A 27,691-nucleotide genomic window follows, 5' to 3' on the forward strand; every position below is an offset into this window, starting at 1 on the left:
GATGATGATGATGATGATGATGATGTTTTTTTTTTTGATGACAGAGTCTTGCTCTGTTGCCCAGGCTGGAGTGCAGTGGTACGACCTTGGCTCACTGCAACCCCCCGCCTCCTGGGTTCAAGCGATTCTCGTGCCTCAGTCTCTCGAGTAATTGGGACTACAGGCATACGCCCAGCTAATTTTTTTAAAAATTATTTTTAGTAGAGACAGGGTTTCTCCATGTTGGCCAGGCTCGTCTTGAACTCCTGGCCTCAAATGATCCGCCCGCCTTGGCCTCCCAAAGCGCTGGGATGACAGGCATGAGCCACCGTGCCTGGCCGCCGACTCATCCTTCAAGTGACCGGTGAGGTCAGCCTCAACACTGTGGAGTCTTGTTCCTGCCTTCTTTCCATTGGCTACTGTTTCCCTTGCTGGAAAAGCCCATATGGATCAACTCTAAGGGTTCTTTGAGTTCTCTAAGGACATTCCGCTGATTCTCTGTCCTTCCAACACCAAGGCCCAGACTTGGGTGTTTCACATAACTTGGGGAGCAGCGATAGGTGGGGGGGCGGCAGATGTGGTGACGGAACACGATGAACAGCAAGGAAAAGACAGATAGGGTCTTGTGTTTAGAGGTGCCCGGCCAGCCATCCCTCTGCCGCCCGCTAACCACACGCCTTGCTTCCTTGCAGGGGCTTACAGAAAGACTACAGAACGGATCTAGTGTTTGGAACGGACGTTACCTGCTGGTTTGTCCACAACAGTGGAAAAGGATTCATTGACGGGCATTACAAGGATTACTTCGTGCCTCAGCTCTACAGCTTTCTCAAACGGCCTTAAGGGTTTATAGTCTGGGAAATTATATATATTAATACACATCTTTCCCCTGTCACTTTTGCAGATATTCTTTGGTTTGAATAATTAAAATGAACCAGATATCAGGGTGGTTAATTAAAATGAACCAGATATCAGGGTGTTTTATAAAGCCTGTAAATACACCTGAAGAAAATAAACATCTTACAAATGAGCTTTTAGGATTTTGTTGCATTTTTAGACGCCAAAGTGTGTGAATCAAGGTGGTGCAGAGACAAGCCAGCATCTGGACAGAGCCTTAAATGTGGCATTTACTGTGATCATTTATTCATCTTTTCTTTTTCCTTTGAGACAGGGTCTCGCTCTGTTGCCCAGGTTGGAGTGCAGTGGCGTGATCACAGCTCACTGCAGCCTCAGCCTGGGCACAAGCACTCCTCCCACTTCAACCTCCCTAGTAGCTGGGACTACAGGTGCATGTCACCATGCCTGGCTCATTTTTATTTTTTCGCAGAGACAAGCTCTCACTATGGTCCCCAGGCTGGTCTCAAACTCCTGGGCTCAAGTGATTCTCCCGCCTCAACCTTCCAAAGTGCTGGGATTACAGGTATGAGCCACCACACCCAGCTGATCATTTCATTGTTGTTGAGTCTCAGGTCCTCAACCTTGCAGATTGCATCCATCTTTACACTACTAGTTGCATGGGAGGTATGATTATGAGAGGGTTAGATGGTGAGCATAGAATATGAATGGGGGTTACTTGATCTTAGGTGCTTCGTAGAGATTTATACTAAAGCCCTGCTACCCTCTGTAGGGATAGCCTTGCTATGGTGCCTGTGATAACCCAGTATTTTTGTCCAAGATTCTCTTCATAGTGTTGGTCCCTGGGACCCTTCTGAGTGTGTGAGGCCTATGGATTAGCCATGGTTCTCCAGAAAAACAGAACCCACAGGAGATTTACAATAAGGATTGGCCCATGTGATTATGGAGGCTTGTAAATCCAAAATCTGCAGAGTAGGCTTATGGTACAGAAGACCCAGGGAGGAGCCAGTATTCCAGTCCAAAAGCCATCAGGCAAGAAGAGCTGATGCTGCAGATGAAGTCCAAAGGCCGTACGCTAGAGAACCCCTCTGACTTGGGGAGATCAGCCTTTTTGTTCTATTCAGACCTTTGACTGATTAGATGAGGCCCACCCACACAAGGGAAGGTGATTTCTTTACTCTCTGTGTGTGTGTGTGTGTGTGTGTGTGTTTTCTTGAGATGGAATCTCACTTTATTGCCCAGGCTGGAGCACAGTGGCGCAATCTCGGCTCACTGCAACCTCCACCTCCTGGGTTCAAGTGATCCTCCTGCCTCAGCCTCCCAAGTAGCTGGGATTACCAGCGTGAGCCACCATGCCCAGCCCCACTTGGACTTTTTGTTGCTCCCAAATTCTGCACATATTTAAAATCGCTCAGGATGTTACCTCAGATGGCTAATGAGACACACTGTGAATGTTGCTAAGTGAATTCTGAATCATAGTTCCAAATTCTCTGGAAGCCCTGTGTGTCTGTGAATCAAGTTTCACACACATTTAATATACCTTGAACACGGCATTTTTTTTAGTACTCCTGGTAGAACTGTTACTTCATTTGCATTTAAACCATTTCTGAGGAATACCACTTACATGCTAAATCTTATATTAGACTTTATTTCAAAATAAAGTAGTAAATTATGTTCTAACAAAAAGCCAATGACAATTATAAGACAGAATAAAATAAGCAACCAATTTAAAGTGAAACTGGGTTACTTTATGCTGTCTGCTCTTGTACAGTGGATTTTGGTGCTAAGATGCAAGTCTGAACCACTGTAATTCTGTGCTTTGCTGTGTTTACAACTTTCCTTAAAAAATCAATTCCTAAAATGAACATATTCTCAAAAGCCAAATTGGTGAATTTGCACTTTAAAAAAGCTTTTTAAAGGCACATTTTTATGAATCTTTCTTTCCGTAATCTGATAAAAGTCATTTTTCATTTTAGAGGCAAAACTCTTTTTTTGCACATATCCAACCCATACTTGAAAAAGCAAGTGGGCATCTCTAAACCTAATTGCAAAATCTTAAGGAAATGTGATTGTTTCTAGAAGCTAAAGATTACTGGCTAGGCGTGGTGCCTCATGCCTATAATCCCAGCACTTTCAGAGGCCAAGGCAGGAGCATCATTGGAGGCCAGGAGTTCAAGACCAGCCTAGGCAACATAGTGAGACTCCCATCTCTTCAAAAAAATAAATAAAAGTAAAGATAGCCTTAGTGCTGAAGAGGTAAATAGCACTACCTCTTAGTTTTCTTCTTCTATAAGAAGTGGTCACCTATGATACACTTTTGAAAAATCCGCCGCATCTTTTCCATTTCCTATTTCAAAAATAGAAACATATTAAATATTAGAATGCTAATATTCAACATAAACTTCAAAAGTGAGATTTTAACATTAATTCTGTTACTCGGTTAAAATCTTGAATTTAAAACTTCTACCTGCAGATACTAAGTTTAGCTTCTTAGTATTTTATGTGTGCACAGTGGTCTTAAAAGTAATAATGAAAATCTTGGGGTGTATACTTATATGTGGTAATAGAGTTCTATCAAAAGAAACTGCAGCTTTAAAGGATCACTTACTACCATCAAGTGGCATCTTCTCTTTAGTCTTATCCCAACTGAAGGAGACATAAGTGACTCCAAAGGCCCAGTAAAATCAAAGTAAAAATTACCTGGCTATCTAGGTACACAGAGATGCTTGTATCCTATAAGAACTTAGTGTTATTTTTCTTAACTTTTTCACAATGGCTGAGTCTACTTCTTGGTAACTATTCCCAAAATAACTACAGAAGAGAAAAAAAAAACCCTCCAGGATGGCTTCTTTAAGTGGCATAATTATTCAGTTATCTAATTAACATTTCTAGGGTCACTGCAGTCAACCTAATGACTAACTTATAATCAAGGCTGATCATATTCTGTCTGGGTGCGGTGGCTCACGCCTGTAATCCCAGCACTTTGGGAGGCCAAGGCAGGCAGACCACCTGAGGTCGGGAGTTCAACACCAGCCTGACCAACATGGCGAAATCATGTCTTTACTAAAAATACAAAACTTAGGTGGGTGCCGTGGCATGGACCTGTAATCCCAGCTACTCGGGAGGCTAAGGCAGGAGAATCACTTAAACCCAGGAGGCGGAGGTTGCAGTGAGCCAAGATCGCAACACTGCACTCTAGCCTGGGTGACAGAGTTAAAAAGGCTGATCATATTCTAATCCTGTGATTCCATCTTACCCAAGTAGGAACTGAGGTGTATACTGGTATCAGTGAACAGTTTCTCAGGCCCAGCAGTCAGGGCAGATTTTCAAGTAGCTGCTATACATGATCAAGTTTCTCTTACTGGCCTATCATTTCATTTGATTATCATTGAACATTGTCTGTCAATTCCTATAACACACACCTTGGGTCTCTATCTCCTTCTCACTCATATCTCCAGTACAATGGCTTACCTACTGAAGGCACTCCATAAATACTGGCTGAATGAATTTGATGCAATCATGTCAGAAAAACTGAAACTGGCCGGGCGCGGTGGCTCAAGCCTGTAATCCCAGCACTTTGGGAGGCCGAGACGGGTGGATCATGAGGTCAGGAGTTCGAGATCATCCTGGCTAACACGGTGAAACCCCGTCTCTACTAAAAATACAAAAAACTAGCCGGGCGAGGTGGCGGGCGCCTGTAGTCCCAGCTACTCTGGAGGCTGAGGCAGGAGAATGGCGTAAACCTGGGAGGCGGAGCTTGCAGTGAGCTGAGATCCAGCCACTGCACTCCAGCCTGGGTGACAGAGCGAGACTCCGTCTCAAAAAAAAAAAGAAAAACTGAAACTGAGAGGCAGTTAGAAGTGATGCCAGAAGACAAAGGAAAAATCAGCAAATGAGATTTAATGAGATTCTAATGAAGAAAACAGAATTTGGTCTCTCAGGACAACAAAACCAACAATTTGATATGACCTCAAGTCAGTTGTTAAAAAAAGAATAGCTTAAAACAAAATAAGAAGACAAGCCACTGACTGAGAGAAAATATCTGCAAAAGACACATTTGATAAAGAACACTTAACTGAAATATACAAAGAACTCTTAAAATTCAACAATAAGAAAATGAGTCACCCAATTAAATAGTGGGCAAAAATCCTGAAATACATCTCACCAAAGAAGATATACAGGCAGCAAATAAGCATATGAAAAGATGCCCCACATCATACTTCATCAAAGAAATGCAAATTAAAGCAACGATAAGATCCCATTGTACACCTATTAGGATGGCCAAAATCCAGAACATTGACAGCATCAAATGCTGGTGGAGATGGGGAGCAACAGGAACTCTCACTCATTGCTTGTTTGAATACAAAATGGTACAGTCACCCTGGAAGACAGTTGGGTAGTTTCTCAGAAGACTCCTGGCATATGATCCAGCAATTGTGCTCCTTGGTCTTTACACAGATAAGTTGAAAACATCTATCCATAAAATACCTGCATACAGATGTTTGTAGCAGCTTTATTCATAATTTGCAAACCTTGGAAGCAACCAGGATATCCTTCAGTAGGTGAGTGCATAAACTGTGGTGCATTCAGACAACAGAATATTATTCAGCGAGAAAATGAAGTGTGCTATTGAGCCACAAACACCTAACCAAAACAACACGGAGGAACCTTACATGTGTATGTTCTACTAGGTGAAAGAAGCCAATCTGAAAAAGCTACACACTGTACAACTCCAACTACATGACCTTCGATGGAGACAAAACTAGGGAGACAGTAAAAAGATCAGTGGTCAGCAGAGATTTGGGGGGAGACAGTGAACAGGCAGAACACAGGAAGCTTCTAGGGCAGTGAAGCTGTTCTGTGTGATGCTACAGTGGCAGATATACATTTGTCAAAACCCACAGAAACTGCTCTAATAAGTAAAGTCTATGTTCGAAAAAAAGAAAAATCGCTTATGATGCTTCAAAAATAAAAGTCTAATCATAAGACCCGTTGTTAGTTATCTGTAGTCATTTTGCTTAGCATAAACACTATCAGGCTCTAGGAACTTGAGGGAAAAAACTACTGTCACATCTAGAATCGTATTTTTATGCTTCAGATATTTTTTATTGAATTTAACCTCAAGTATGCTACCTCATTTCATTCTGAAATAATTTCAGAAAGATGTTGGAGAATTAAATGTGGGAGGCAGACATGAAACAAGTTTTTCTCTCAAGAAAACCACCGAGTTGATTCCAAACTTACATATTTGGGGGAGGCATATGTAATCTGTCAGGTTTTACTCATCACTATTTGTTATCAGGGAGAACCATTCTCCTTTTTGAAATTCTTCAGGCCAGATTCTTAGTAGTCCAGGCTCAACTTCTTGGCTCCATTTCCGGACATGACCACTCACTGCCATTTATTCAACACCTACTATGTGCTGGACTTCATGTCCGATGCTTTATGTGTATTTTCTGTAGGTCTCACACCAACCCTGCAGAAAAACGTTTTGACAATTTATACATTAAAAACATTGCAATTCAAGAACATTAACATTCTAATATTACAAAGCTAATGAACAGAACTGCCAGAATTTGATCTAAAGACTGCCCACACCCAAAACCCAGTTGCTTTGCATACTATGCTGTCAGGTTACTTGGAAAAAATCTTAATTCATCCCTGAAGAACATTTTCTGTAAAGCTACTGACATCATCCTGCTAGTATTTCTTTACTGCCTCTTACATTTCTGCTAACAGCATATGTTCTCCCACCTTCTGAGAATAGAAGCTGTCAGCCCTCCCTGACTCTCAATTAAAGAGAGATATCCCAGGGGTTGGCACCGTACCTGTGTCTAACGTCAGCATATTCCCATCCTCATGTTTGAAGTGATCATCCTGGTGTGGTCTGTTGTTTGTTTGAACTCTTCTTATAGAAGATCAACTCAGGCAAGGCGTGGTAGCTCACGCGCCTGTAATCACAACACTTTAGGAGGCCGAGGCAGGAAGACTGCTTGAGTTCAAGAGTTTGAGACCAGCCTGGGCAACATTGCAAGACCTTGTCTCTACTAAAAATCAAAAAAATTAGCCAGGCATGGTAGTGCATGCCTGTAGTCCCAGCAACTCGGGAGGCTGAGGTGGGAGAATCAATGACCTAAGCCCAGGAGGACGAGGCTGCAATCAGCCATGATTGTGCTACTGCACTCCAGGCTGGGTAACAGAGCAAGACCCTATCTCAAAAAAGAAAAAAAAAAAAAAAGAGGTCAGGCACGGTGGCTCATGCCTGTAATCCCAGCACTTTGGGAGGCCGAGGCAGGCAGATCACAGGGTCAGGAGATCGAGACCATCCTGGCCAACATGGTGAAACCTCGTCTCTACTGAAATTACAAAAATTAGCTGGGTGTGGTGGCACATGCTTGTAGTCCCAGCTACTCAGGAGGCTGAGGCAGGAGAATGGCTTGAACCTGGGAGGTGGGGGTTGCAGTGAGCCGAGATTGTGCCACTGCACTCCAGCCTGGGCAAGAGTGAGACTGCGTCTCAAAAAAAGAAAAAAAAGAAAAAGAAAAGATAGATCATCTCTGTCTTGCTGGTGCTGCTGAAGGGTAAGATGTAAACCTCGAGTGCCCAAGAGTGTAAATGTAGAGAGCCAGCACAGGAAGCGAGAGACAGAGTGCAAGCCTGGGAAGGCTGTTGACACCTGGTCCCACTGCCCTGGAAGCTAGCGTCTGCTCCTTTCAGTCATGTGCACCATAAATATCCCTTCTCTTCTTTTCCTTTGGCACAGGCAAGTGTGGGTTTCCTGTCTTGCATTCCCTAATAATATACTGCCCTACTTATTTCAAACTGTATAGTTAGGCAGGGTGCCGTGGCTCACACTTGCAATCCTAGCACTTTGGGAGGCTGAGGCAGGAGGATCACTTGAGCCCAGGAGTTTGAGAGCAGCCTGAGTAACGTAGTGAGACCCTGTCTCTAAAAGTAAAAAAATTAAAAACAAATAAAACTGTATAGTTCAACATTGCTGGTGGGACTGTAAAATGGTATAGCTGCTCTGGAAGAGTTTGGCAGAATCAAAAGCTTCTGTACACATAAAATCCTGTAAATGGATGATCGTGGCAGCATTATTCACAACAGCCAAAAAGTAGAAACAATCCAAATGTTTATCAACTGATGAATGGATAACCAAAATATGGTACATCCATACAGTGGAATATTACACAGCCATAAAAACAAATGAAGCAGGCCTACATGCTACCACATGGATGAACCTTGAAAACATGATGCTAAGTGTAAGAAGCCAGTCATAAAAGATCATGTATTATGTGATTCCATTTATAAGAAATGTCCAGAAAGGGAAATCCATAGAGACGGATAGTACATTAGTGGCTGCCTAGGGCTAGGGCAGAGGGAAAAAATAGCAATTGACTATTACAGGGCTTCATTTTGGGGTATGAAAGTGTTTTAAAAGCAGACAGTGGTGATGGTTGCACAACTCTGCAAAAATACTAAAAACCACTGAATTATATGTATATTTTAAATGAGTGGTCTGTATGGTATATGAATTATTACCACAGTAAAGCTGCTTCTATATTTATAGTTTTACATTTAAAATTCAATTACACTTGTAGTTCAACTTTACTACTCTACTACTGAAAATATAAATTTAGAGTGTATGAAGGATTTCGTCCAATTACATGATTCTAAATTGTCATATATAAAACACTTTATAATAACATTCTTTAATGAAGATATAAATTCTTCAAGTAAATTACAAAGGAAACAAAAATAACAAGGACAAAATTACATAGTTTTGATACTTCATGAGACATAATTAAATTGTTCTCAAGGTTTAGCTGAACAATTATACAGTAATATTTTCAAAAACCTGTTTTTTTAATACAAAAGAATACCCTAACACAGTAGAGTCTCATAATGCCCTGGCGAACACCAATTTGATGCTTTAAGATTTTAATGTATTGTTAACACATTTTCAAACTCAGGCGAGTTTAGAAAAGTCTTCATATTGAATTCCTTCCACTCTGCGTCCTTTTAAAGGGCCCTACAAATTAAAATAATTTAAAAGAAGGTTAAAAACACACATTCCTAAAAGACAAAAAAATGACACCATACTTATGGATACAAATTTGCCTTTTCTGTATACCTAAAATATCATTAAGATAGTTAACATTTGTATACATCTATGAATTTTAAGAATAATCTATGGCATCCTCATTAAGAAAATCCATATTTTCTTCTGTGACATCTGACATACATTATCAATAGATATTGTGGCAGAAACCCGCTAGCTGTTCAGTATCTCCTCTGCTTCCTGGATAAATAGCTAATTTCCTAGCTCCCTTGTGGTTAGCTGTGGCCATGCATGGAACTCCAAGCCCATGGAAGCAAACAGAAGTGATGGTCCAAACGTGCTATCCCTGAAACACAATCTGCCAAGCTCCTTTGGCCTGCCCCAGGCGTACAGACATGGCAACTGGAGATGCCACTTGAGGGCAGTAGAGCCATTAGCTGGAAGGACCCTGGGTCACAAATCACCTCTTAGAAAAGAGTTGCCTGATCAAAAAAACCCATTTGGGGTTTTTAGAGTGAAACGTTAACTTCCACCATGTTTGTGCCATTGTCCATTTGGGGTTTTCTTTTTTTTATAGGAAATATCATTTTGTAAGCATTACAGATACTCAAACATGTTTGTCGAGGTTGGCTGTGATAGTTACACTGGTCTAGATTATAAAAAGAGTCCAACTTTAAATTTATTTTCTTCTTTTATATCGAACAAAAAGAGAAAGAGGAAAACTTAATTAATGAAAGATATCTTCTATCACCAAAGCGGATATAACCTGGGAACACAGAGAATATGGGCTGTGGACCCACACTCCCCAAGTTCAAATCTCACTTTCAACAATTGATTTAACCTCTCCGTCCTTCAGTTTCCTCTCTCTGCCCCATTATCTCCCAGTGGAAATAATAGTAATATGTGTATGATTGGGTTGCTGGGAAACATAAATGAGTCATTTCATATAAAGTGACTAGACCTGGAATTTAATATGAGTGAGAGCTCAATAATTTTCAACTCTAATTATTATTTAATCTTTTGTTTAAAATTTGACAGTTGGGTCGGGCACAGTGCTCACGTCTGTAATCCCAGCACTTTGGGAGGCCGAGGCGGGTAGATTACCTGAGGTCAGGAGTTTGAGACCAGCCTGACCGACATAGTAAAACCCCATCTCTACTAAAAATATAAAAATTAGCTGGGCGTGGTGGCACACGCCTATAATCCCAGCTACTCGGGAGGCTGGAGCAGAAGAATTTCTTGAACATGGAAGCGGAGGCTGCAGAGAGATGAGATCGTGCCATTGCACTCCAGCCTGGGAGACAGAGTGAGACTCTGTCTTGAAAATAAATAAATAAAATAAAATTAAAATAAAAATAAAATTTGACAGTTAATCCTTTCCCTTGCAAAATATAACATGATGATGACGACGATAATGATGACAATGATGATGACCCTAACCCTGGAACTGAGATTTTAACATTTTTTTACTGCTTCCCTTAACAACAAATAATTATTATATTTAAAGGAATTAAGTTCCCAGATAAAGTATAACCTAGGTTGGATTTTTCATTATCGTGTTTAATGCTCTATGGTCAATTGCATTTTTCTGATAAGAACCACAAATCTGGAGAATAAGAAGGGAGCCAGACATTTGGGTTTATAGGGCAAATAGCTAAAAAGCAGAGGCTATTTAGGAACAATTTATTAGGTGTTAAAAATCTGCTTAATATATGCATAAATTTCAAACATTACCAATGACATGAAAACTTAAGGTGCCAGAAATCATAAAAATAACCACTTGCAAAGTTCAAGTGGCGACATATTCATATACAGAGATTTTTTTGTTTTTTTTTTTTTAATGAGAACAGCCTGAAGAACAGTAGAAAAAAAAATTAGGAGATAGATTCCCTTTTTTTTTTTGAGATGGAGTCTCGCTCTGTCACCCAGGCCGAAGTGGCACAATCTCAGCTCACTGCAACCTCTGCCTCCCAGGTTCAAGCGATTCTCCTGCCTCAATCTCCTGAGCTGGGACTACAGGCATTTGCCACTGTGCCCAGCTAATTTTTGCATTTTTAGTGGAGATGGGGTTTCTCCACGTTGGTCAGGCTGGTCTCGAACTCCTGACCTCACGTGATCCATCCTCCTTGGCCTCCCAAAGTGCTGGAATTACAGGGTTGAGCCACCATGCCCAGCTGGTAGATTCCCTCTTCTAAAAGAACTACATGTTGCTTTGCAATCAAACAGAAAGGCTTTTCAGGTGGATTTGCTCCTAAGTTCTACCGCAGTACAGAAAATGAAACTGGGTCTACAGTGCAGAAGGTCTACCTCAGTACAGAACTGGGTCTACAGTGCAGAAATTAGCTTTTGATGAATGGACATAACCTGCAAACCAAAGGCATCAAGACGGAACACAACACAGCCTCAACAGTAATCAGTCGTTTTGTGTTTCCCTGACTTGAAAACATGAAGCAGGATCTGTATTTGATAGCGCTATGGAATTAATAAGGTACGTTTCATGCATGGTCCATGCAAAAAAAAAAAAAATTAATAAGGGGAGGATAAGCAAGTTGTCAAGGAAATACTGGATTTTCTATTGCCTTACGCTGACAGAGTCAGAGACAATCTTAGAGTTTTTTGTTAAAACTCAATCTGCTAATTTAGTCAGACTCACACGTTCCTCAATGCCAAGTAAGAGTCCTTTTTCCCTTTTTTCCCCTTAGTTTACATTAGTGAGTAACAGTTAGCAAGTAACAGTTTCTTGTCAGGATCAGAAAGAAAAAAAAAAAAAAAGAAAAGCTTGATTTACTGAAATGAGAATTCTCTCAAATAAGGACCTAACTGGTTTTTCCAGAAAACCTTCCTAGACACATATCCTCTAACAGGCCCATGGGCTTAGGGGTCCTATAAACTCCCCAGGAGAACAAAGAAAATTTAGCAAATTATGTGCAACGTTTTGAAGAGTCTAAACTTTCATTAAACTCTCTTAGTGATCTATGACTCCCAAGCTCCCCCAGAAATACTAAAACGGACTGTACTGGAGATGAAAAATTCTTTTGTTTAGCATCAAAGATACGCAGTGCAGTAGTTCAGAGTTTTAAAAGGAAACTTTCTTTCTGAAGATATCTCGGGCCTCAGTCACAGACCTGTCAGTGAAATATCAGTTCTAAGTCAATAACCAACTTTATTTATATGTCAGAGTTCTTTAAATTACTGTATTGATCTCTGCTACCTTAAATCCTTTATGAAAAAAGGGAAGACATTTAAAAAAGTGGGTGACCTCTGTGGTTCCCTCCCTCTTGACAATGACTATACTTCCCCGACTAACTTCACTATGCCAAATTGAGTTTTATATTCAATATGAGGGGAAAAAAGGATACAAATGGTACCTATTATACACACCTTCATAAAACACCAAGATTGGAAAGGAACAGACCAAAATATTAATGGGGTTTATTGTTGGGCTTGGGGATTATGATTTTTATAATTATTTATATTAAATTAAAATATATTTTTCAGGTTTTAAGCATGAGTAACATTTCTTTTGTAATCAGAAAATAAAATACTTTAGCATTGGCACAGTCATTAAAGAAAATAAGCTTACAGATTTCCAAATAGGATACAAGGCTAATAAAAAACTCAAATTCTAAAATAAAGAACAATCCAATTAAAAAACACTATGGCACATTTTTAAAGCATTTTGAAATTTCTGTCTTTGTATAAACAAACTTACAGTTTCAATGACGATAGTAGCTGAAAAAGTCTTCTCATTGATGGATTCAAGGGTACCTTCATTTCCTCTGTAGCCTCCATTTAAAACTAGAATTCTTTTTCCTATGATGGAAAAGCATATAAAAATTAATGTGAAGAAATATCTCCATTTTTCTTCTAACTTGTTACAGCAATGTACAAAAATGTACTACACTTAATAAACATAATAAAAAACAAAACCCTTTTTCTTAGAAGTTCTCTTTTTTTTTTTTTTGAGATGTTTTACTTTTAGACTGCAAGGAATATAAGGTACTTGGAGAAAATGTTCAGAGTCCAGAAGTAATCAGAGAAAATTTAGGTTACTTTGTCTCTTTGCAAAATGCATAAGAGGGTTTGGCAGTTTTACAAAACTTTAAAGTTATACCTACCATGTGACTGAGCCATTCTATGTATTCACCCAAGAAAAAAGAAACCAGATATCCACACAAAGCTTTGTACATATATGTTCACAGTAATTTTAACAGCCAAAAGCTGTAAATAAGCCAAATGTCTATCAACAGATAACTGGGTAAACAAAGTGGTACAGGAGTCCCCCCTTATCCCAGGTTTCGGTTACTCAGTCAGCGCGGTCCAAAAATAGGTGTATACAGTACAATAAAATATTTTGAGAGAAAGAGACCACATTCACATGACTTTTATTATAGTGTATTATTATAATTGCTCTTTTATTATTAGTTATTATTCTAAATCTTTTACTGTGCCTAATTCATAAGTTAAACTTTATTATAGGTATGTATGTAGGAAAAACACATAGTATATATAGTTTGGTACTATCCATGGTTTCAGGCATTCACTGGTGGTCTTGGAAGGTATAGGATAAGGGGGGAATACTGCATATCCATACAATGACATAGAGCAAGAAAAAAGAATGAACTACAGATACATGTCACCACATAGGTGAATCCAAAATAATTACGCTGAGTAAAAGTAGCCAGACCAGAAAACAGGACACATTTATATTTATAGAAACTTAATTTATATAAAATTCCTGAAAAATAAGAACTGAATTACAGTGACAGAAAGCATGTCAGCAAATGCCAAGGAAGACGGGGGACGCAGGAGCAGAAGGTAGGAGGGAGGGATTAGAGAGCAAAATGAGGGGATTTGGCCATCATCTTGATTGCAGTGACGGTTTTATGAAGTAGGCAATGTTCAAACTTACCAAATTGTATACTTCACATATGTGTGATTTATCGTACATCAGTTCTACCACAATAAAGCTAACACAAGTTTTTCTAATTTGTAAAAAAAATTTTTACTTTAGGAGGAAAAAAGAATAAAGAATATGGTCATTGGAAGTTCCATGGACTGATGTTATCACTACATTGGCAATGACACCCCCCAGGAAGATTCTGAGTCAGAAGCAAACAACCTGGTCGAAGTAGTGTTTGTACTCAGATACGGGTAAGTTTCCAGAAGGCAAAGACAACTACGGGGGAAAAAAAGCAAAATAACACAGACTTTCACTTGACTATCACAGAGAGCTAAACAAATACATTACAGGTTGAACATCCCTAATCTGAAAACCCAAAATTTGAAAAGCTCCAAAATCTAAAATCTTTTGAGTGCTGACATCATGCCACAAGTGGAAAATTCCACACCTGACCTCCAGTGACAGGTCACTGTCAAGAAAGATGCAATCAAAATTATTCAAAATATTGTATAAAATTACCTTCAGGTCATGTGTGTAAGGTGCATATAAAACATAAATGAGGCTGGGTGCGGTGGCTCACGCCTGCAATTCCAGTCCTTTGAGAGGCTGAGGTGGGTGGATAACTTGAGATCAGGAGTTCGAGACCAGCTTGGCCAACATGGTGAAGCCCCGTCTTTACTAAAAATACAAAAATTAGCTGGATGTGGTGGTGCATGCCTGTAGTCCCAGCTACTTGGGAAGCTAAGGCAGGAGAATTGCTTGACCCGGGAAGTGAAGGTTGCAGTGAGTCAAGATCGTGCCACTACACTCCAGCCTGGGTGACAGAGTGAAACTATGTCTCAAAAATGAATAAATAAATAAAAAAAAAAATAAATCAATTTTGTGTTAAGACAAAAAATTGGGTTCCAACCCGAAGATATCCAATTATGTATACGCAAATATTCCAAAATCCAAAATTGGAAACACTTCTGAGTGAAAGTCCAGGCATTTCAGATGAGAGATTCTCCACCTTATGGTTATAACCATAAGCCTAATATAACAAATGCTATCCATATACATCTATGTTTTGCTTCAGGAAAAAAAAAAAAGTATTCCAGGAAAGGAAAATCCATTGACGCCACAAAACAGCTTCACCAGGGAACCAGTAAACTACAATGCCCTAGAATCCAAACAGAGATGAGTTACGCTGGCAGTTAATGTTGCCAAGACAGAAAAATAACTACAACCATCAAGCACTGTCAAAATACAGTGGTTTAAGAATGGAACTGCTCATTTTGATGGCATATGTATTAAATGGTCTGCAAACAGATTTACCTGGTGCTGGAATTACTGTCTCTAAATGAGTCTGGTCAAGTTTCAGCTTGTCTCCAGAATCAATCATCTTCACAACAGCTGTATATTTGTCAATTACTTCCTGTCATGTAAAATGAACACTTTTATAATAGAAGAAATAAGTGCACACTCATTTAAAAGGACAAAAGTAAGTGAAATGAAGACAAAATATCAATCAAAAGATAGGAGTAACTCCTTCTATAAATGACACTATTTTCTAGATTCCATACATGATTTCCCAGCCTATGGTTCTCAATAAAGAACTCAATTCAAAGCTTAGTAAAGGTTTTCATCGGGAAAGAATAACAGATTGGTGGTCCTGGAATAAGACTTTAAGAAATCTAACAAGAGGGGTAGTTTTGCCTAGCTTAGTGTACAGTGGAAGAAGGGCAACAGGCATGAACAAGGCTGGGTGCTAAAATAAAACTAAATTTAGGAAAGGCAAAAAGGGAGAAAAGGCCTAGAATATTGATACATACTTTAAAATCTCAGAGTAGGCCGGGTGCGGTGGCTCATGCCTCTAATCCCAGTACTTTGGGAGGCTGAGGCGGGTGGATCACCTAAGGTCAGGAGTTCGAGACCAGCTCGGCCAACTTGGTGAAACCCCGTCTCTACTAAAAATACAAAAGTTAGCCAGGAGTGGTGGCGGGTGCCTGTAATCCCAGCTACTTGGGAGGCTGAGGCAGGAGAATCACTGGAACCCAGGAGGCGATGGTTGCAATGAGCCAAGATCGTACCACTGCACTCCAGCCTGGACAACAGAGCCAGACTCTGTCTCAAAAATAAAAATAAATAAAATCCCAGAGTGGCCAAAAGGCGGTCTCTCAAGCAAAACACAAGAAGTCCTCGTGAGACCTTGACAGTATAATTATTAGGCTGGTGTAAAAGTAATTGCAGTTTTTGCCATTACTTTTAATATATGGCCTATGATTAAAAAATAAAATACATTTTACTGACAAGCAAGGCATGCATGCTGAGATTTTGAAGAGGTGCTGATGGGACTTCACACGTACAATCTGTCCTAGTAAGAAAACAGATCAACGTTGAGTATAAACTATGGATGAAAAAGAAGTATTTCTCCAACAATCATGAATTCAGCTTCCATTTCATGGGATAATCAAGAATTTTAGACACAGTACTTCTGCTACCAGGACTTGATTTTCAAGAAATACCAAAATAGCTTCACTTAGTGACCCAAGCTTTTTTCACAAATTCCATTCATAATTGCATGTCCTTACCTTAACGATACCCTTTTTCTTATGATATTTCTCTCCCAGTTTTTTGGTTATAATTTTCACAATAATTTCCTAGAAAATAACAACAAAAAAAAGATGAAAGGAAGGACAGAAGTGATCATTTATTTACTTTTTCCTTTTTAATTATGTTCACCCAAAACCACAGGAAAATGTAACTGCCCTGCCAAATAAGAAATGCTGGAGTTCTCTGCCTTCCCAATAATGGCAAACACTTCCTTAGCAATCTTTTATTCATTCTTCCCCTTTCTGTTCATCATGGTTAGCAAGAGGAAAAAAACATACACATGTATGTACAAAATGTTTGATTCCTACATTGAAGAGTTCTGGAAATCTAGGACTGTTATCGGTGAATCTCAACTCTAGTACTGTATGTCTTTCGTAGATAGTTTCTTTCTCTCCATTGCAGGAAGTGAAAAGCACTGAGGTGTTCACTGCTGATAAAAACTCAGATTGCAAGAGACTCACTGGAAACTGCAGGGCACTGAGCCTTCGAGCTTATGCAGGACAGTTCTCACAATGCCCCTTTCTCATTAGGTTGCTTCGAATTTTGATACAAATGGGATTCCTCCAGATTAGTTATAGCTAAAGGTATTATTCTTCTGAGCATCTAATTCTCAAACGGGAGGAAAATCTGGACTTATTTCCTATTAATGAATTTGGAGTTTGCTTCTTTACCATTTTTTCCTGATTTGGATTAGCTGTCTAAGAGCTAATAATGAAAATTAAATTGCCTAACAATGCAATATTCACTGCAGAGATTCTATATTTTCTACTTCAAGTGAATATATCAAAGAGATGGTTGCAAGTACTTCATAAAGCCATACTTAAAATCATACTAACAAAACCTCAGGAAGGACTTTGGGGAGAGGGTATTTAATAGTAGAAATAAATGTTTAAGGAAGTCTCACTTTTAAGACTTTCTAAATGAAGCCAATTAATACCAAAACAACTTCTCCAATTTAGCTATACTATTTTCTGGGCTAATTTCTCAAAGGCTCTCATGGGTTCACACTCCAGTCACTGGAAGATAATTCATTACACCACTGCACTTACTGGCCCTTGCCCACAGTAGAGCTGTTAAAAATATTTCCTTTCTGAGTTTAAAAATTAAGCACAGTGGGCTGGGCGCAGTGGCTCACCCCTGTAATCCCAGCACTCTGGGAGGCCGAGGCAGGTGGATCACCTGAGGTCTGGAGTTTGAGACCAGCCTGACCAACATGGAGAAATCCCGTTTTTACTAAAAATACAAAATGAGCCGGGCCTGTAATCTCAGCTATTAGGGAAGCTGAGGCAGGAGGATTGCTTGAGCCTGCTATGTTGACCAGCCTGGGCAACAGAGTAAAACCTCGTCTCTACGAAAAACACAAAAATCAGCAGGGCATTAGTGGTGTATGCTTGTAATCCTAGCTACTCTGGAAGCTGAGGTGGGAGGATCGCTTGAAGCCAGGAGTTTGAGACCAGCCTAGTCAATACAGCAAGACCTTGTCTCTATTTAAAAATAAAAAAAAGAATAAGACACTCTGAAAGTTTTATGAAAATGTCACATCTCAGTAAGTCTAAAATAGAGCATCAATAAATAATCATTTAACAATATTGCTAAATGTTTAAAAACAATTTTTAAATTATTTTTTAAAACGATAATAAATTAATAAATAAGCAATAAAATATAAAACTCCCTTGAGTTTGTAAAACTAAAACCTGCTTTTCTCCACAATGTACCTATTAATAAATGGACAATTCTAGTTTCAGTAAGTTGTAAATTGAAAACCAACACTTGAGCATTTATAGTTCTACTCATTTCTGAAAACACAACCTTTTGTCTTATAACAAAAATTGAAAATTTCTGGCTCAAATTCAAGATGTCCATAAACAAGTTTAGCACCAAACTTAAGGAACATTAGTCTATAAGCATGAAGTAACCCTCCAATAGAAGTGCAACCAGTAATTAAAGATCTAATAGAAAGAAAATTTATTATAAGTTATAACTAACTCTATATAGATTATGCATGTTTGAAAAGTTTAGTTACTTATACTAAATGCTAGTTAAATCACTCACTTAAACATACATTTAGAACTTAAGAAACGCCAACTGAATACTCACAGGCTGTAGCCAGTAGTCTGTTCGGGCAGTTCTTTTCTTTTCCTCTTCAATCTGTAGAACACATAATGTCTGAAAATTATCTCCTTAAAATTCTCACTGGACTTCAAAATACTCATCTATTTAATAAAATAACACCATAAAACTGTGAAGTCTTCTACTTCACAGAAGACCAATGACATAATTTGCAAGCTCTGATAAATACAAATAAACATTATTTGTCATTAGTTTTTGATTTTAAAAAACTTGCATTTTTAAAAGTATGTAATAAAGCAAGTCAACTGACCTAGGAAGCAAATAGACACAACCCCTATTCCAGCTGCAAGACCAGCCCATACCTGCCCTCACTCACTTTCTCCCATGTGACTGTCAGGAGCTGGAAAAGAGGTCACGTTTTCATGCAGTAAAATCGTAACGCATAGATCAATGTGGCACAGCATGGTTAAGCATACAGCCTGGTAGCAAACAGGGGGCTCCCTGTTTGAAAATGACAGTAAAGCTCATGAATGAAAGGGAAGAAAAATACCACCAAGAGGTAAATAAATGAGAGTGACCAAAAGAAAAGAGTGCTGTCTGGCTGTTTTGGCAAAAATATCCAATCCTTTTCTTTCTCAACTGCTTTAGGGTTTTCTTTCTCAACCCTAAGTACCAATTTTCAGTGGGATCAAACAATGTAATAATCCCTTGGTTGATCTGAAGCCTCATTTTAGGCTGGGCACGGTGGCTCACGACTGTAATCCCAACACTTTGGGAGGCCGAGGTGGGAGGATCACGAGGTCAGGAGTTTGAGACTAGCCTGGCCAACATGGTGAAACCCCGTCTCTACTAAAAGTACAAAAATTAGCCAGGCATGGTGGTGCACACCTGTAGTCCCAGACACAAGAATTGCTTGAACCTGTGAGGCGGAGGCTGCAGTGAGCCGAGGTCACATTGCTGCACTCCAGCCTGGGTCACAGAGTCACACTCCATCTCAAAAAAGAAAAAAAACTCATTTTAAATCCTTCAACTTTTCAACAATGTTCTAAAATTAGTATTCATTATATTCAAAGAAGGTCAAAGACTTTCCATTTTACTTTCAATAAAATTAAATTTAAAAAATCCCTGTCACAGCATGTAAGACCTCTGTGGTGTTGGCCCTCCTGGCTCTCTGACCTCAGACGCCACCATGTGCTTGCTGCACTCCAGTCCCGTAGGCCTTTCCTTTGGATGCTTAATCGTTCCTGTCTAGGCATGGTTCACAGGATCTCTCCCCAGGCCCTACCCTCATACCTCCTTGGTGCTCAGCATTTTGTGATCATTCACTGGCTCACTGCTGAACAGCTCTGTCGTTAGAAGGAAAGCTCCATGACTAACAAGGACTGTTTTTCTTTCTACTGTACAGACCCGGGGCCTTGCACAAAGTGCAGCATGTAATAGTGACTCAGTTTCATAGTATATTCATCTTATATTTTACTTGAAGTTTTTCAGATCGTCCTGCATGGTGTGAGGACTAGGAACAGAGAAGACTGAACAGCCAGCCGGGGGCAGTGGCTCACACCTTGTAATCCCAGCATTTTGGGAGGCCGAGGTGGGCGGATCACCTGAGGCCAGGAGTTCAAGATCAGCCTGGCCAGCATAGTGAAATCCCGCCTCTATAAAAAATGTAAACAATTAGCCAGGCATGGTGGCAGGTGCCTGTAATCCCAGTGACTCAGGAGGCTGAGGCAGGAGAATCTCTTGAACCTGGGAGGTGGAGGCTGCAGTGAGCTGAGATTGTGCAACTGCACTCTGACCTGGGCGACAGAGAGAGACTCTGTCTCAACAACACCAACCAAAAAAAAAAAAAAAAAAAAACCATGTCACAGGTTTCTCTTGCTAGCTAGGAGGTGCTAAGTGGAAGTCAAAGTCAACAGGAGAGTAGCGGTTGAAGGAGGGAGGCCAACGACGGAGGACTCCAATTTCTAATTGAATTCTACTGACCGTAACTACACAGGGAGTTTCAAAGACAGCACCCAAGGCATAAAAGGAAACTATTTAGGCGGGGCGCGGTGGCTCACACTTGTAATCCTAGCATTTGGGAGGTCGAGGTGGGTGGATGACTTGAGGTCAGGAGTTCGAGATCAGCCTGGCCAACATGGTGAAACCCCATCTCTACTAAAAATACAAAAACTAGCCAGGTGTGGTGGTGGGCGACTGCAATCCCAGCTACTCGGGAGGCTGAGCCAGGAGAATCATTTGAACCTGGGAGGCAGAGGTTGCAGTGAGCCGAGACCATGCCAACTGCACTCCAGCCTGGGCAACAGAGCAAGACTCCATCTCAAAAAAATAAATAAATAAATAAATAAACCTATTTAGAGGGGCTCCAACTCCAGTTCAGGGAACTATATGTAGTGAGGTCACTATTCCCTAGTTCGTATATGATAATTTTCCTAATTTTTTTTAATCTAATAAATGGTGAAATGATTTAATTTTCCTTGGGTTCTAAGGTGTCCATACGCAGTCCATAAACTGTACCTCCATGATTTCATCCAGTGCAGATTTCTTTTTCTTCTTTTCTTTGGACTGAGCTGAGCTCTGGGCAGATTCTTTTCGTTTCACTGATGCTGAACTTCCTATTGTCTTCAGTGCACTCGGTCCCAGAGTACTGATGAACAGGAGAATCATGCTTGTTACCAAGAACCGTACACAGACGCATGCTTTACAATGCACAAAATTCACAATATAGAATAAATGTGTGACATGATTAATTTACAGGAGATTAGTGAAAACCACGGAGTACCTGTCCACATCTCTTACAGAACTATCAGCACTGAGTGAGCATTTAATTAATCCGTGCTGTCTTTAACTCTCTATACCTTCTCCTCAATCCTTCGGTCAGTGCTACTATACTTTGTATAGTAAAATGATGGTAGTGAGCTTAGGCTTTGGTGTTGAGCAGATTAGGGTTTGAGGCTACTTCTATTAGGACCTGGGGTAATTCACTTTCCTAAGCCTCAAATCTTCATCTATAAATGAAGATAATAACATGACCCAACTCCTAACTCAAATGTAATAATTAAATGACATGTTTTCAAATGACAGATTTAAGTCTAGCATGTTACTCTCAGTTCTGGTTTTGTAAAGCAAAATTCCAATGTGTTACTTAAAAGTTTTTAATTGCTCCCAACTGCCCAGAGTTGACAATGTAAATCCTTTTTTTTTTTTTTTTTGACATGGAGTCTCACTCTGTTGCCCAGGCTGAAATGCAGTGGCATGATCTCGGCTCATTGCAACCTCCACCTCCCAGGTTCAAGCAATTCTTGTGCCTCAGCCTCCCAAGTAGCTGGGATTACAGGCTCGCACCACCACGCTGGGCTAATTTTTGTATTTTTAGTAGAGACAGGGTTTTGCAATGTTGGCCAGGCTGGTCTTAAATTCTTGACTTCAGGTGATCCACCTGCCTTGTCCTCCCAAAGTGCTGCGATTACAGGCATGAGCCACTGCGCCTGGCTGACAGTGTAAATTCTAACTTCTTTACTGCCAATATACAACTGTCACCACTGGTCCCAGAATACCATTCTAGTCACCATCCCTGACTTTCTATGTACACCAGTCACTAAGAACAATTCGCTATTGACTGAGCCATGCCCTATGCTTTGAGCCTCTGAAAATTTGCACATGCCTTGTTTTATACCTAAAATAATCTCTCCTTTTATCCCCATTTGTTAAAATTCTTCAAGGTCCATTCTTCCTGAGGGTTCTTGGATCTTGCAGTGTTTTGAACTGCCACAGTGCCTTGTGGCATGCATCACACTGCACCTTGTACGATAATCATTTGTATGTATGACTCCTCTCTTGTAGTAGGGAGGAACCATCTATTTTTTCCTGCAAAGTAGCACTAACTATCTTGTAACTCACATGAAATAGATGCTCCATTAATATTTGCTGATCAAATGACTTTTACCCATCTAATCATTTAATGTGTCATATTTACAAAAGATGAAGCAAAGGATAAATATTTACACAAAGCTACCATGGAGCTAACCAAGAAAAAAAAATATATGATTAGTAGAGAATATAACAGATATATTATTTTCCTTTATTTGGACTTTTAAAAAAATACATTTAAAGGTAGCATTAGATTGATGAACTGCTGGGTTACATTAAGTTTGAAGTCAACTAAAACCCCTACATCTTTTCTCTATGGAGAATTGTAGGTCAGGACTCTGTCACTCTGTTTTTATGGGAGTTGTTTCCTCTTTACCTAACTGTCAGGCTTTCCATTTACCTTTGTAAAATTTTACTTACTGGGTTTTGACCTGTAAATCAACCTCCTGAACATATATTTAAACTCTGATTCTATTACTGAACGCATTTCCCAGGGTGTGACAACTATAATAATGGACATGGGTTTTGCACAGGCCAAGTCCACGTAAAGATAAGCTCTTCAACTTTCTACTTAAATGTTCTTTAGATTTAAGTATACTTTGAACTAGGGATCCAGGGATAATTCAGATCACAATCAACCACAATATGTCTACAAAATAGGCACTAATCACCCTAGCAAAAGAGGAGTTAGGATTAAGTGGTTATTTTTGGCTTGAGTGATTACCACTTCCTCGTCTCATGTTCACAAACCACCTATCTCCTATCGTAATCTGTTTGAAACGCTTGTTAATCTATTATTTTCTGAAGATTTTTCTCCACTTAAAAAAATATATTTGCTTATTTTTCTGCCTTCCGGCTCCTCTACCAATCTCCAGGATTACTCAGAGGTTCTCAACAGTGAGTCCCTAAATATTAATACATCTATAAATTATTTCAGTATTTTGGTGTTAATCTCAGCTTAGACACTTGAGTTTATTTAAGGCTATTATTTACTCTTCTTAAAACTGAACTGGGCTGGCGTGGTGGTTCATGCCTGTAATCTCAGCACTTTGGGAGGCTGAGGTGGGTGGATCATTTGAGGTCAGGAGTTTGAGACCAGCCTGACCAACATGGTGAAACCCAGTTTCTATTAAAAATACAAAAAAATCAGCCGAGCATGGTGTCGCATGCCCGTCCTCCCAGCTACTCGGGAGGCTGAGGCAGGAGAATCTCCTGAACTTGGAAGGCAGAGGTTGTGGTGAGCTGAGATCATACCATTATGCTCCAGCCTGGGCAAAAACAGCAAAACTCTCTCAAAAAAAAAAGAAAAAGAAAATTTACTCAGCATCATTAAATGCTTAGAATGCGACAATAATGGGGAAAAAAGGTGACAAGAAGAGCCCAGCAATATCCTCAGGGTGAAGTGGGAAAAGAGATGTAAAGGGCATTCCAGGAAGGGGAACAGCAGATGTAAAGGCAGGAAAGGGGGAGACCCCAGGCTCATTTGGGAAAGCCCAAATCAGTGGGCACAGCTGAGTGAAAACGGCAGGAGACACACAGGATCACAAAAGTCACTTAATAGTATGTAAAAAAATTCAAGGTCATCTTAGAGATGCCGAAACCAAGAGACGTTAAGAAATGAGTGACATGGTAAGAGCTGAAGTTTAGAAAGGTCCTTTTGCTGGCAATATCAAGATTCCATCAGAAGGGTGAGAGACTGAGACAGGGGTAAGGCAGAGTTAAAATAAAATCAAGGCAAGATATGAATATGAACAGATAGAAAATGGAAAGTAAGGCTCCTTGAACAGCCCTCATTTTTGCTTTCAGTAACTAGAGTGAATTCTAGCCCTTCTCAAAGGAGATAAAGAAGCCCAAAGAAGAAACAGAAATGAAAATCAAGTAAACTTTTTCAAGCAATAAGGGGGCCCATTTTCGTGCCTCAACATAGCCTAAAATGTCCACTTTGATATCTACATCATTTAGTTTATTCTAGGTTTTAGATATATAAGAGATATAAATCCACAGGAGAATGAATCCCAAACTATATTATGTATGATAATCTCAGAGAAAAAAAAAATCAGATGTCTTTCAGTTGTATTATCTAGGACACTATTTACATACTTATACATATATTGTTCCTTATTCATGGACTCAGGTCACAACATCTTAACTTATCAAATAAATTATCAAATACATTATCAAAATTGGTCAAATAAAACAAATCTTTTTACTAATATCAAGGCTTGGCATAGGGGTACAGCAGGCTGAATAGACCCCCAAAAATATCAGGTCCTTATTCCTGAAACCTATCAATGTTACCTTATCTAAGAAAAGGGTCTTTGCAAATGAGATTAAGTTAAAGATCTTAAGATGAGGAGCCTGGCCTGGATTATCAGGGTGGACCCTAACTGCAATCATTCCTTTTCTTGTAAGAGCAAGGTAGAGGGAGATTTGACACCTGGAGGAAAAGGCAATGTGAGGATGGGGCAAAGAGACATTTCAAGATGCTGCTCTTAAATACTGGAGAGATGCAACCACGAGCCAAGTAATGCCAGTGGCCAACAGAGCTGGAAAAGGCAAGGGACAGATTCTTCCCCAGAGCACAGCCAGCAGGCAGGCTCCTTGATTCCAATCCAGTGATAATGATTCAGAATCTGATCTCCAGAAAAAGAACATATTTCTGTTGTTTTAAGCCACCCAGTTTGTGGTAATCTGTTACAGCGACCATAGAAAACTAATACAAGGGAGGTCAATTTGGGGAACACTGGAACCAATTTTAACATCTATCTACATCTAGGAATAACACATAATTCAAAAGAACAGACAGAAATGCATAACGTTCTAAAACAATAAGGCATGTGTGTTATATTTGAGCCTGTCTTCCAGGTCATATCATGCCAATGTTAGACAATTCTTCCGGAATGTACCCAGATGTAGAATCCAAATAACCAATTTCTTGATTATATCTAATGTAGGTGTTAATTTTGAAACATTATTTTGATCCAAGTTAAGACATCTGGCAAATCATTTTAAAGCTGATCTATACTGCTGATTCAGCCTATCTATCTCCTTCCATACTCCTAGCCACTTATTCAATAGTGTAAATAAACAATGACCTATAAACAAACCTGAAAAACTTAGATCTTAAAAAAAACAACATGTAAAGTACTAAGTAAAATAGAAAATATCACCAGCTTAAAAGCAAATTCCAGTAGATACTGGTACTTGACTGTCTTGTCTTACTCAACTTTTTTAACCTCCATGACGAAACTGAATGTACTGCATGTCAGAAATAGTGAATAAAGATTTGGTGAAAGAATACATTAAAAATTGCAAGAGAAGTAATGTAGAAAGTAGGTAGAACTACCTGACCACATGCTATGCCAGGTTTTGGTAAACGACAGCCTAAAGGCCAAATGCCAGCTGTCATCTGCCACCAGCTTTTGTAAATAAATTTACTGGAACCCAGCCATGCTCAGTTCCTTCATGCACTGTCCACGGCTGCTTTCTCACTACGACAGCAGAGTTCACTTATTGTGACAAAGACATCTGGCCAAAAAAGCCTAAAATATTTACTGTGTGGCTCTTTACAGAAAAAGTTTGCTGACCTAACCTGTGCTAGACCATCTAGAAGGGCAGGTAATGATTACTGAGTGTTTCCTGGTATATTTACACTGTACTGGAGGCTAAGGAGAGAGGTTGATAATCTCTATTCTCAGAAAACTCACAATGCAGCAAGCGAAAGAAAAATGCATACCCAGCTAACATTTAAACTGTGGCAAGTGGGCTAAGACAGGAAAATAAACAGTTTTATATAGCAAACAAGGAACCATTAAACGGAGAAGGATTCATGGAGAAGCAAATGTTTATTCATGTGAAACATATAATCACAATGAGGCTTTCCTCACAAAACAGAATCATCTCATCACAGGCAAATAGGAAAAGAATAGTTGCTAGTTGGGGCACAGTAGGGTGTGACCATAATCCCAGCTATTGATACCTGGGAGGCTGAGGCAGGAAGATCACCTTGAGCCCAGGAGTTCAAGGCCAGCCTGGGCAACATAGCAAGACCCTATCTCTTAAAAACAAAAACAAAAAAAAGAACAATTGACAAGAAAACAGTGCAACCAACAAAAACCAAAAAAAGGTGAAAACTACAACTAGAAAAAAATGATTCACAATACTTTAAAATGCAGTAACCAATATTTCACAAAAATCCTAAAGTGTTAAGATATCCATGAATGATGCAGCTCACCTTGACTTGGAAGACGTTGCTCCGGATGAACTGCATGCTCCTTTACTCAAATTAAACGTGACTAGAAGAAAAAAATGTTATTCCACATGTACATTTCAGGAAAATCATAATAAAACTTCTCAGATAAGATACTACAAAGTGTTCACAGAGGATCTCAGGGACATTTTCAATAAACGAGAGCTAAAATGTTCCTATGCGGAGACCACACAATCCTGTAAAACGTCCCAGATTGACAACCATAGAACAGGAGGAACTTTGCACGCCATGTCACCATGGCAGACCACACAGGCACTTCCCCGCTCTATCCCCATTTCCCCTGGGGAACAGTACTCTAATTCTGTTTAGGTCTCCATACCTCTTGCCTGCGGCTCAGGGGACATAACACCATGTTCATCTCTGGGGTAAATTCTGATTGTCTAAACCAATCAACATAATCCCAGTGACTGCTTTTTGGGTGGACGTGTGATACAGTTCTGGCCAATGACATCTGAAAGGAAATCTATTGAAGGGAGGAGTGTCTTCTTGGAAAAGTATCCTTGCTCCTAACAGGACTCTAGAAGAGCATCCAGAGATGCTTTCTGCCACCCTCACGACAATGCAGAGTCTGCATGTGATGGCTGGCGTGTTGGCAGCTACCTTGTGTCCACACAGCATGCAGAACCACCTTACCTCTGAGATTCTTATTATGGCAAGATATTTCCTTATTGTTTAAGCTAATTGTAGTCAATTTTGTTACTTGTAGCTTCAGCTAGCCTACCCAATTAATTCATTAGTATTACCTTTTCATTAAATCAATAAAAACAATGTAACTCAGACAGATTGGATGTCTTATTCCCAGATAGGTTGACAAGTGCATTTTTAACAAAACCAATATAAAAGCATCTATGTTTAAAAAAAGAAAGAAAAGAAAAAATAAAACTACCTTTCTCTTCATCATTTTCTCTGCTTAATTCCGTAAAAGTAGGGGCCTCCTAAAAAAAAGAAAGTTTTAAGGTTTTGGTGTACAGTGCATTTACTATCACCATTCAATAGGCTTAAATTATGACTTGCTACATGTGTTGCCAGGCAGCTCTAACACACAAGTGATTAAGATCCTAATTAAGAAATTACATGCTTTTGGCCGGGC

General features: G+C 39.6%; 2 protein-coding genes across 2 annotated transcripts in view; one reads left to right on the forward strand and one right to left on the reverse strand.

Moving 5' to 3' along the window:
* ITIH2 (inter-alpha-trypsin inhibitor heavy chain 2) overlaps positions 1-1,006 on the forward strand; it is a 46,033-nt gene extending 45,027 nt beyond the window's left edge. Inside the window, exon 21 of the mRNA XM_011951620.1 lies at positions 672-1,006. Within this exon, the coding sequence (XP_011807010.1) occupies positions 672-819 (148 nt within the window). The 3' untranslated portion in view covers positions 820-1,006. The remainder of the gene's footprint in view (positions 1-671) is intronic.
* Positions 1,007-7,948: 6,942 nt separating this feature from the next.
* KIN (Kin17 DNA and RNA binding protein) overlaps positions 7,949-27,691 on the reverse strand; it is a 44,271-nt gene continuing 24,528 nt past the window's right edge. The window contains exons 6-13 of the mRNA XM_011951622.1: positions 27,488-27,536; positions 26,566-26,626; positions 20,979-21,108; positions 18,489-18,539; positions 16,370-16,438; positions 15,114-15,213; positions 12,609-12,709; positions 7,949-8,866 (exon numbers count right to left, since the gene is read on the reverse strand). Of these exons, the coding sequence (XP_011807012.1) occupies positions 8,804-8,866; positions 12,609-12,709; positions 15,114-15,213; positions 16,370-16,438; positions 18,489-18,539; positions 20,979-21,108; positions 26,566-26,626; positions 27,488-27,536 (624 nt within the window). The 3' untranslated portion in view covers positions 7,949-8,803. The remainder of the gene's footprint in view (positions 8,867-12,608; positions 12,710-15,113; positions 15,214-16,369; positions 16,439-18,488; positions 18,540-20,978; positions 21,109-26,565; positions 26,627-27,487; positions 27,537-27,691) is intronic.

Source organism: Colobus angolensis, unplaced genomic scaffold (assembly GCF_000951035.1).
Source record: "Colobus angolensis palliatus isolate OR3802 unplaced genomic scaffold, Cang.pa_1.0 Scaffold321, whole genome shotgun sequence".
NCBI lineage: Eukaryota > Metazoa > Chordata > Mammalia > Primates > Cercopithecidae > Colobus > Colobus angolensis.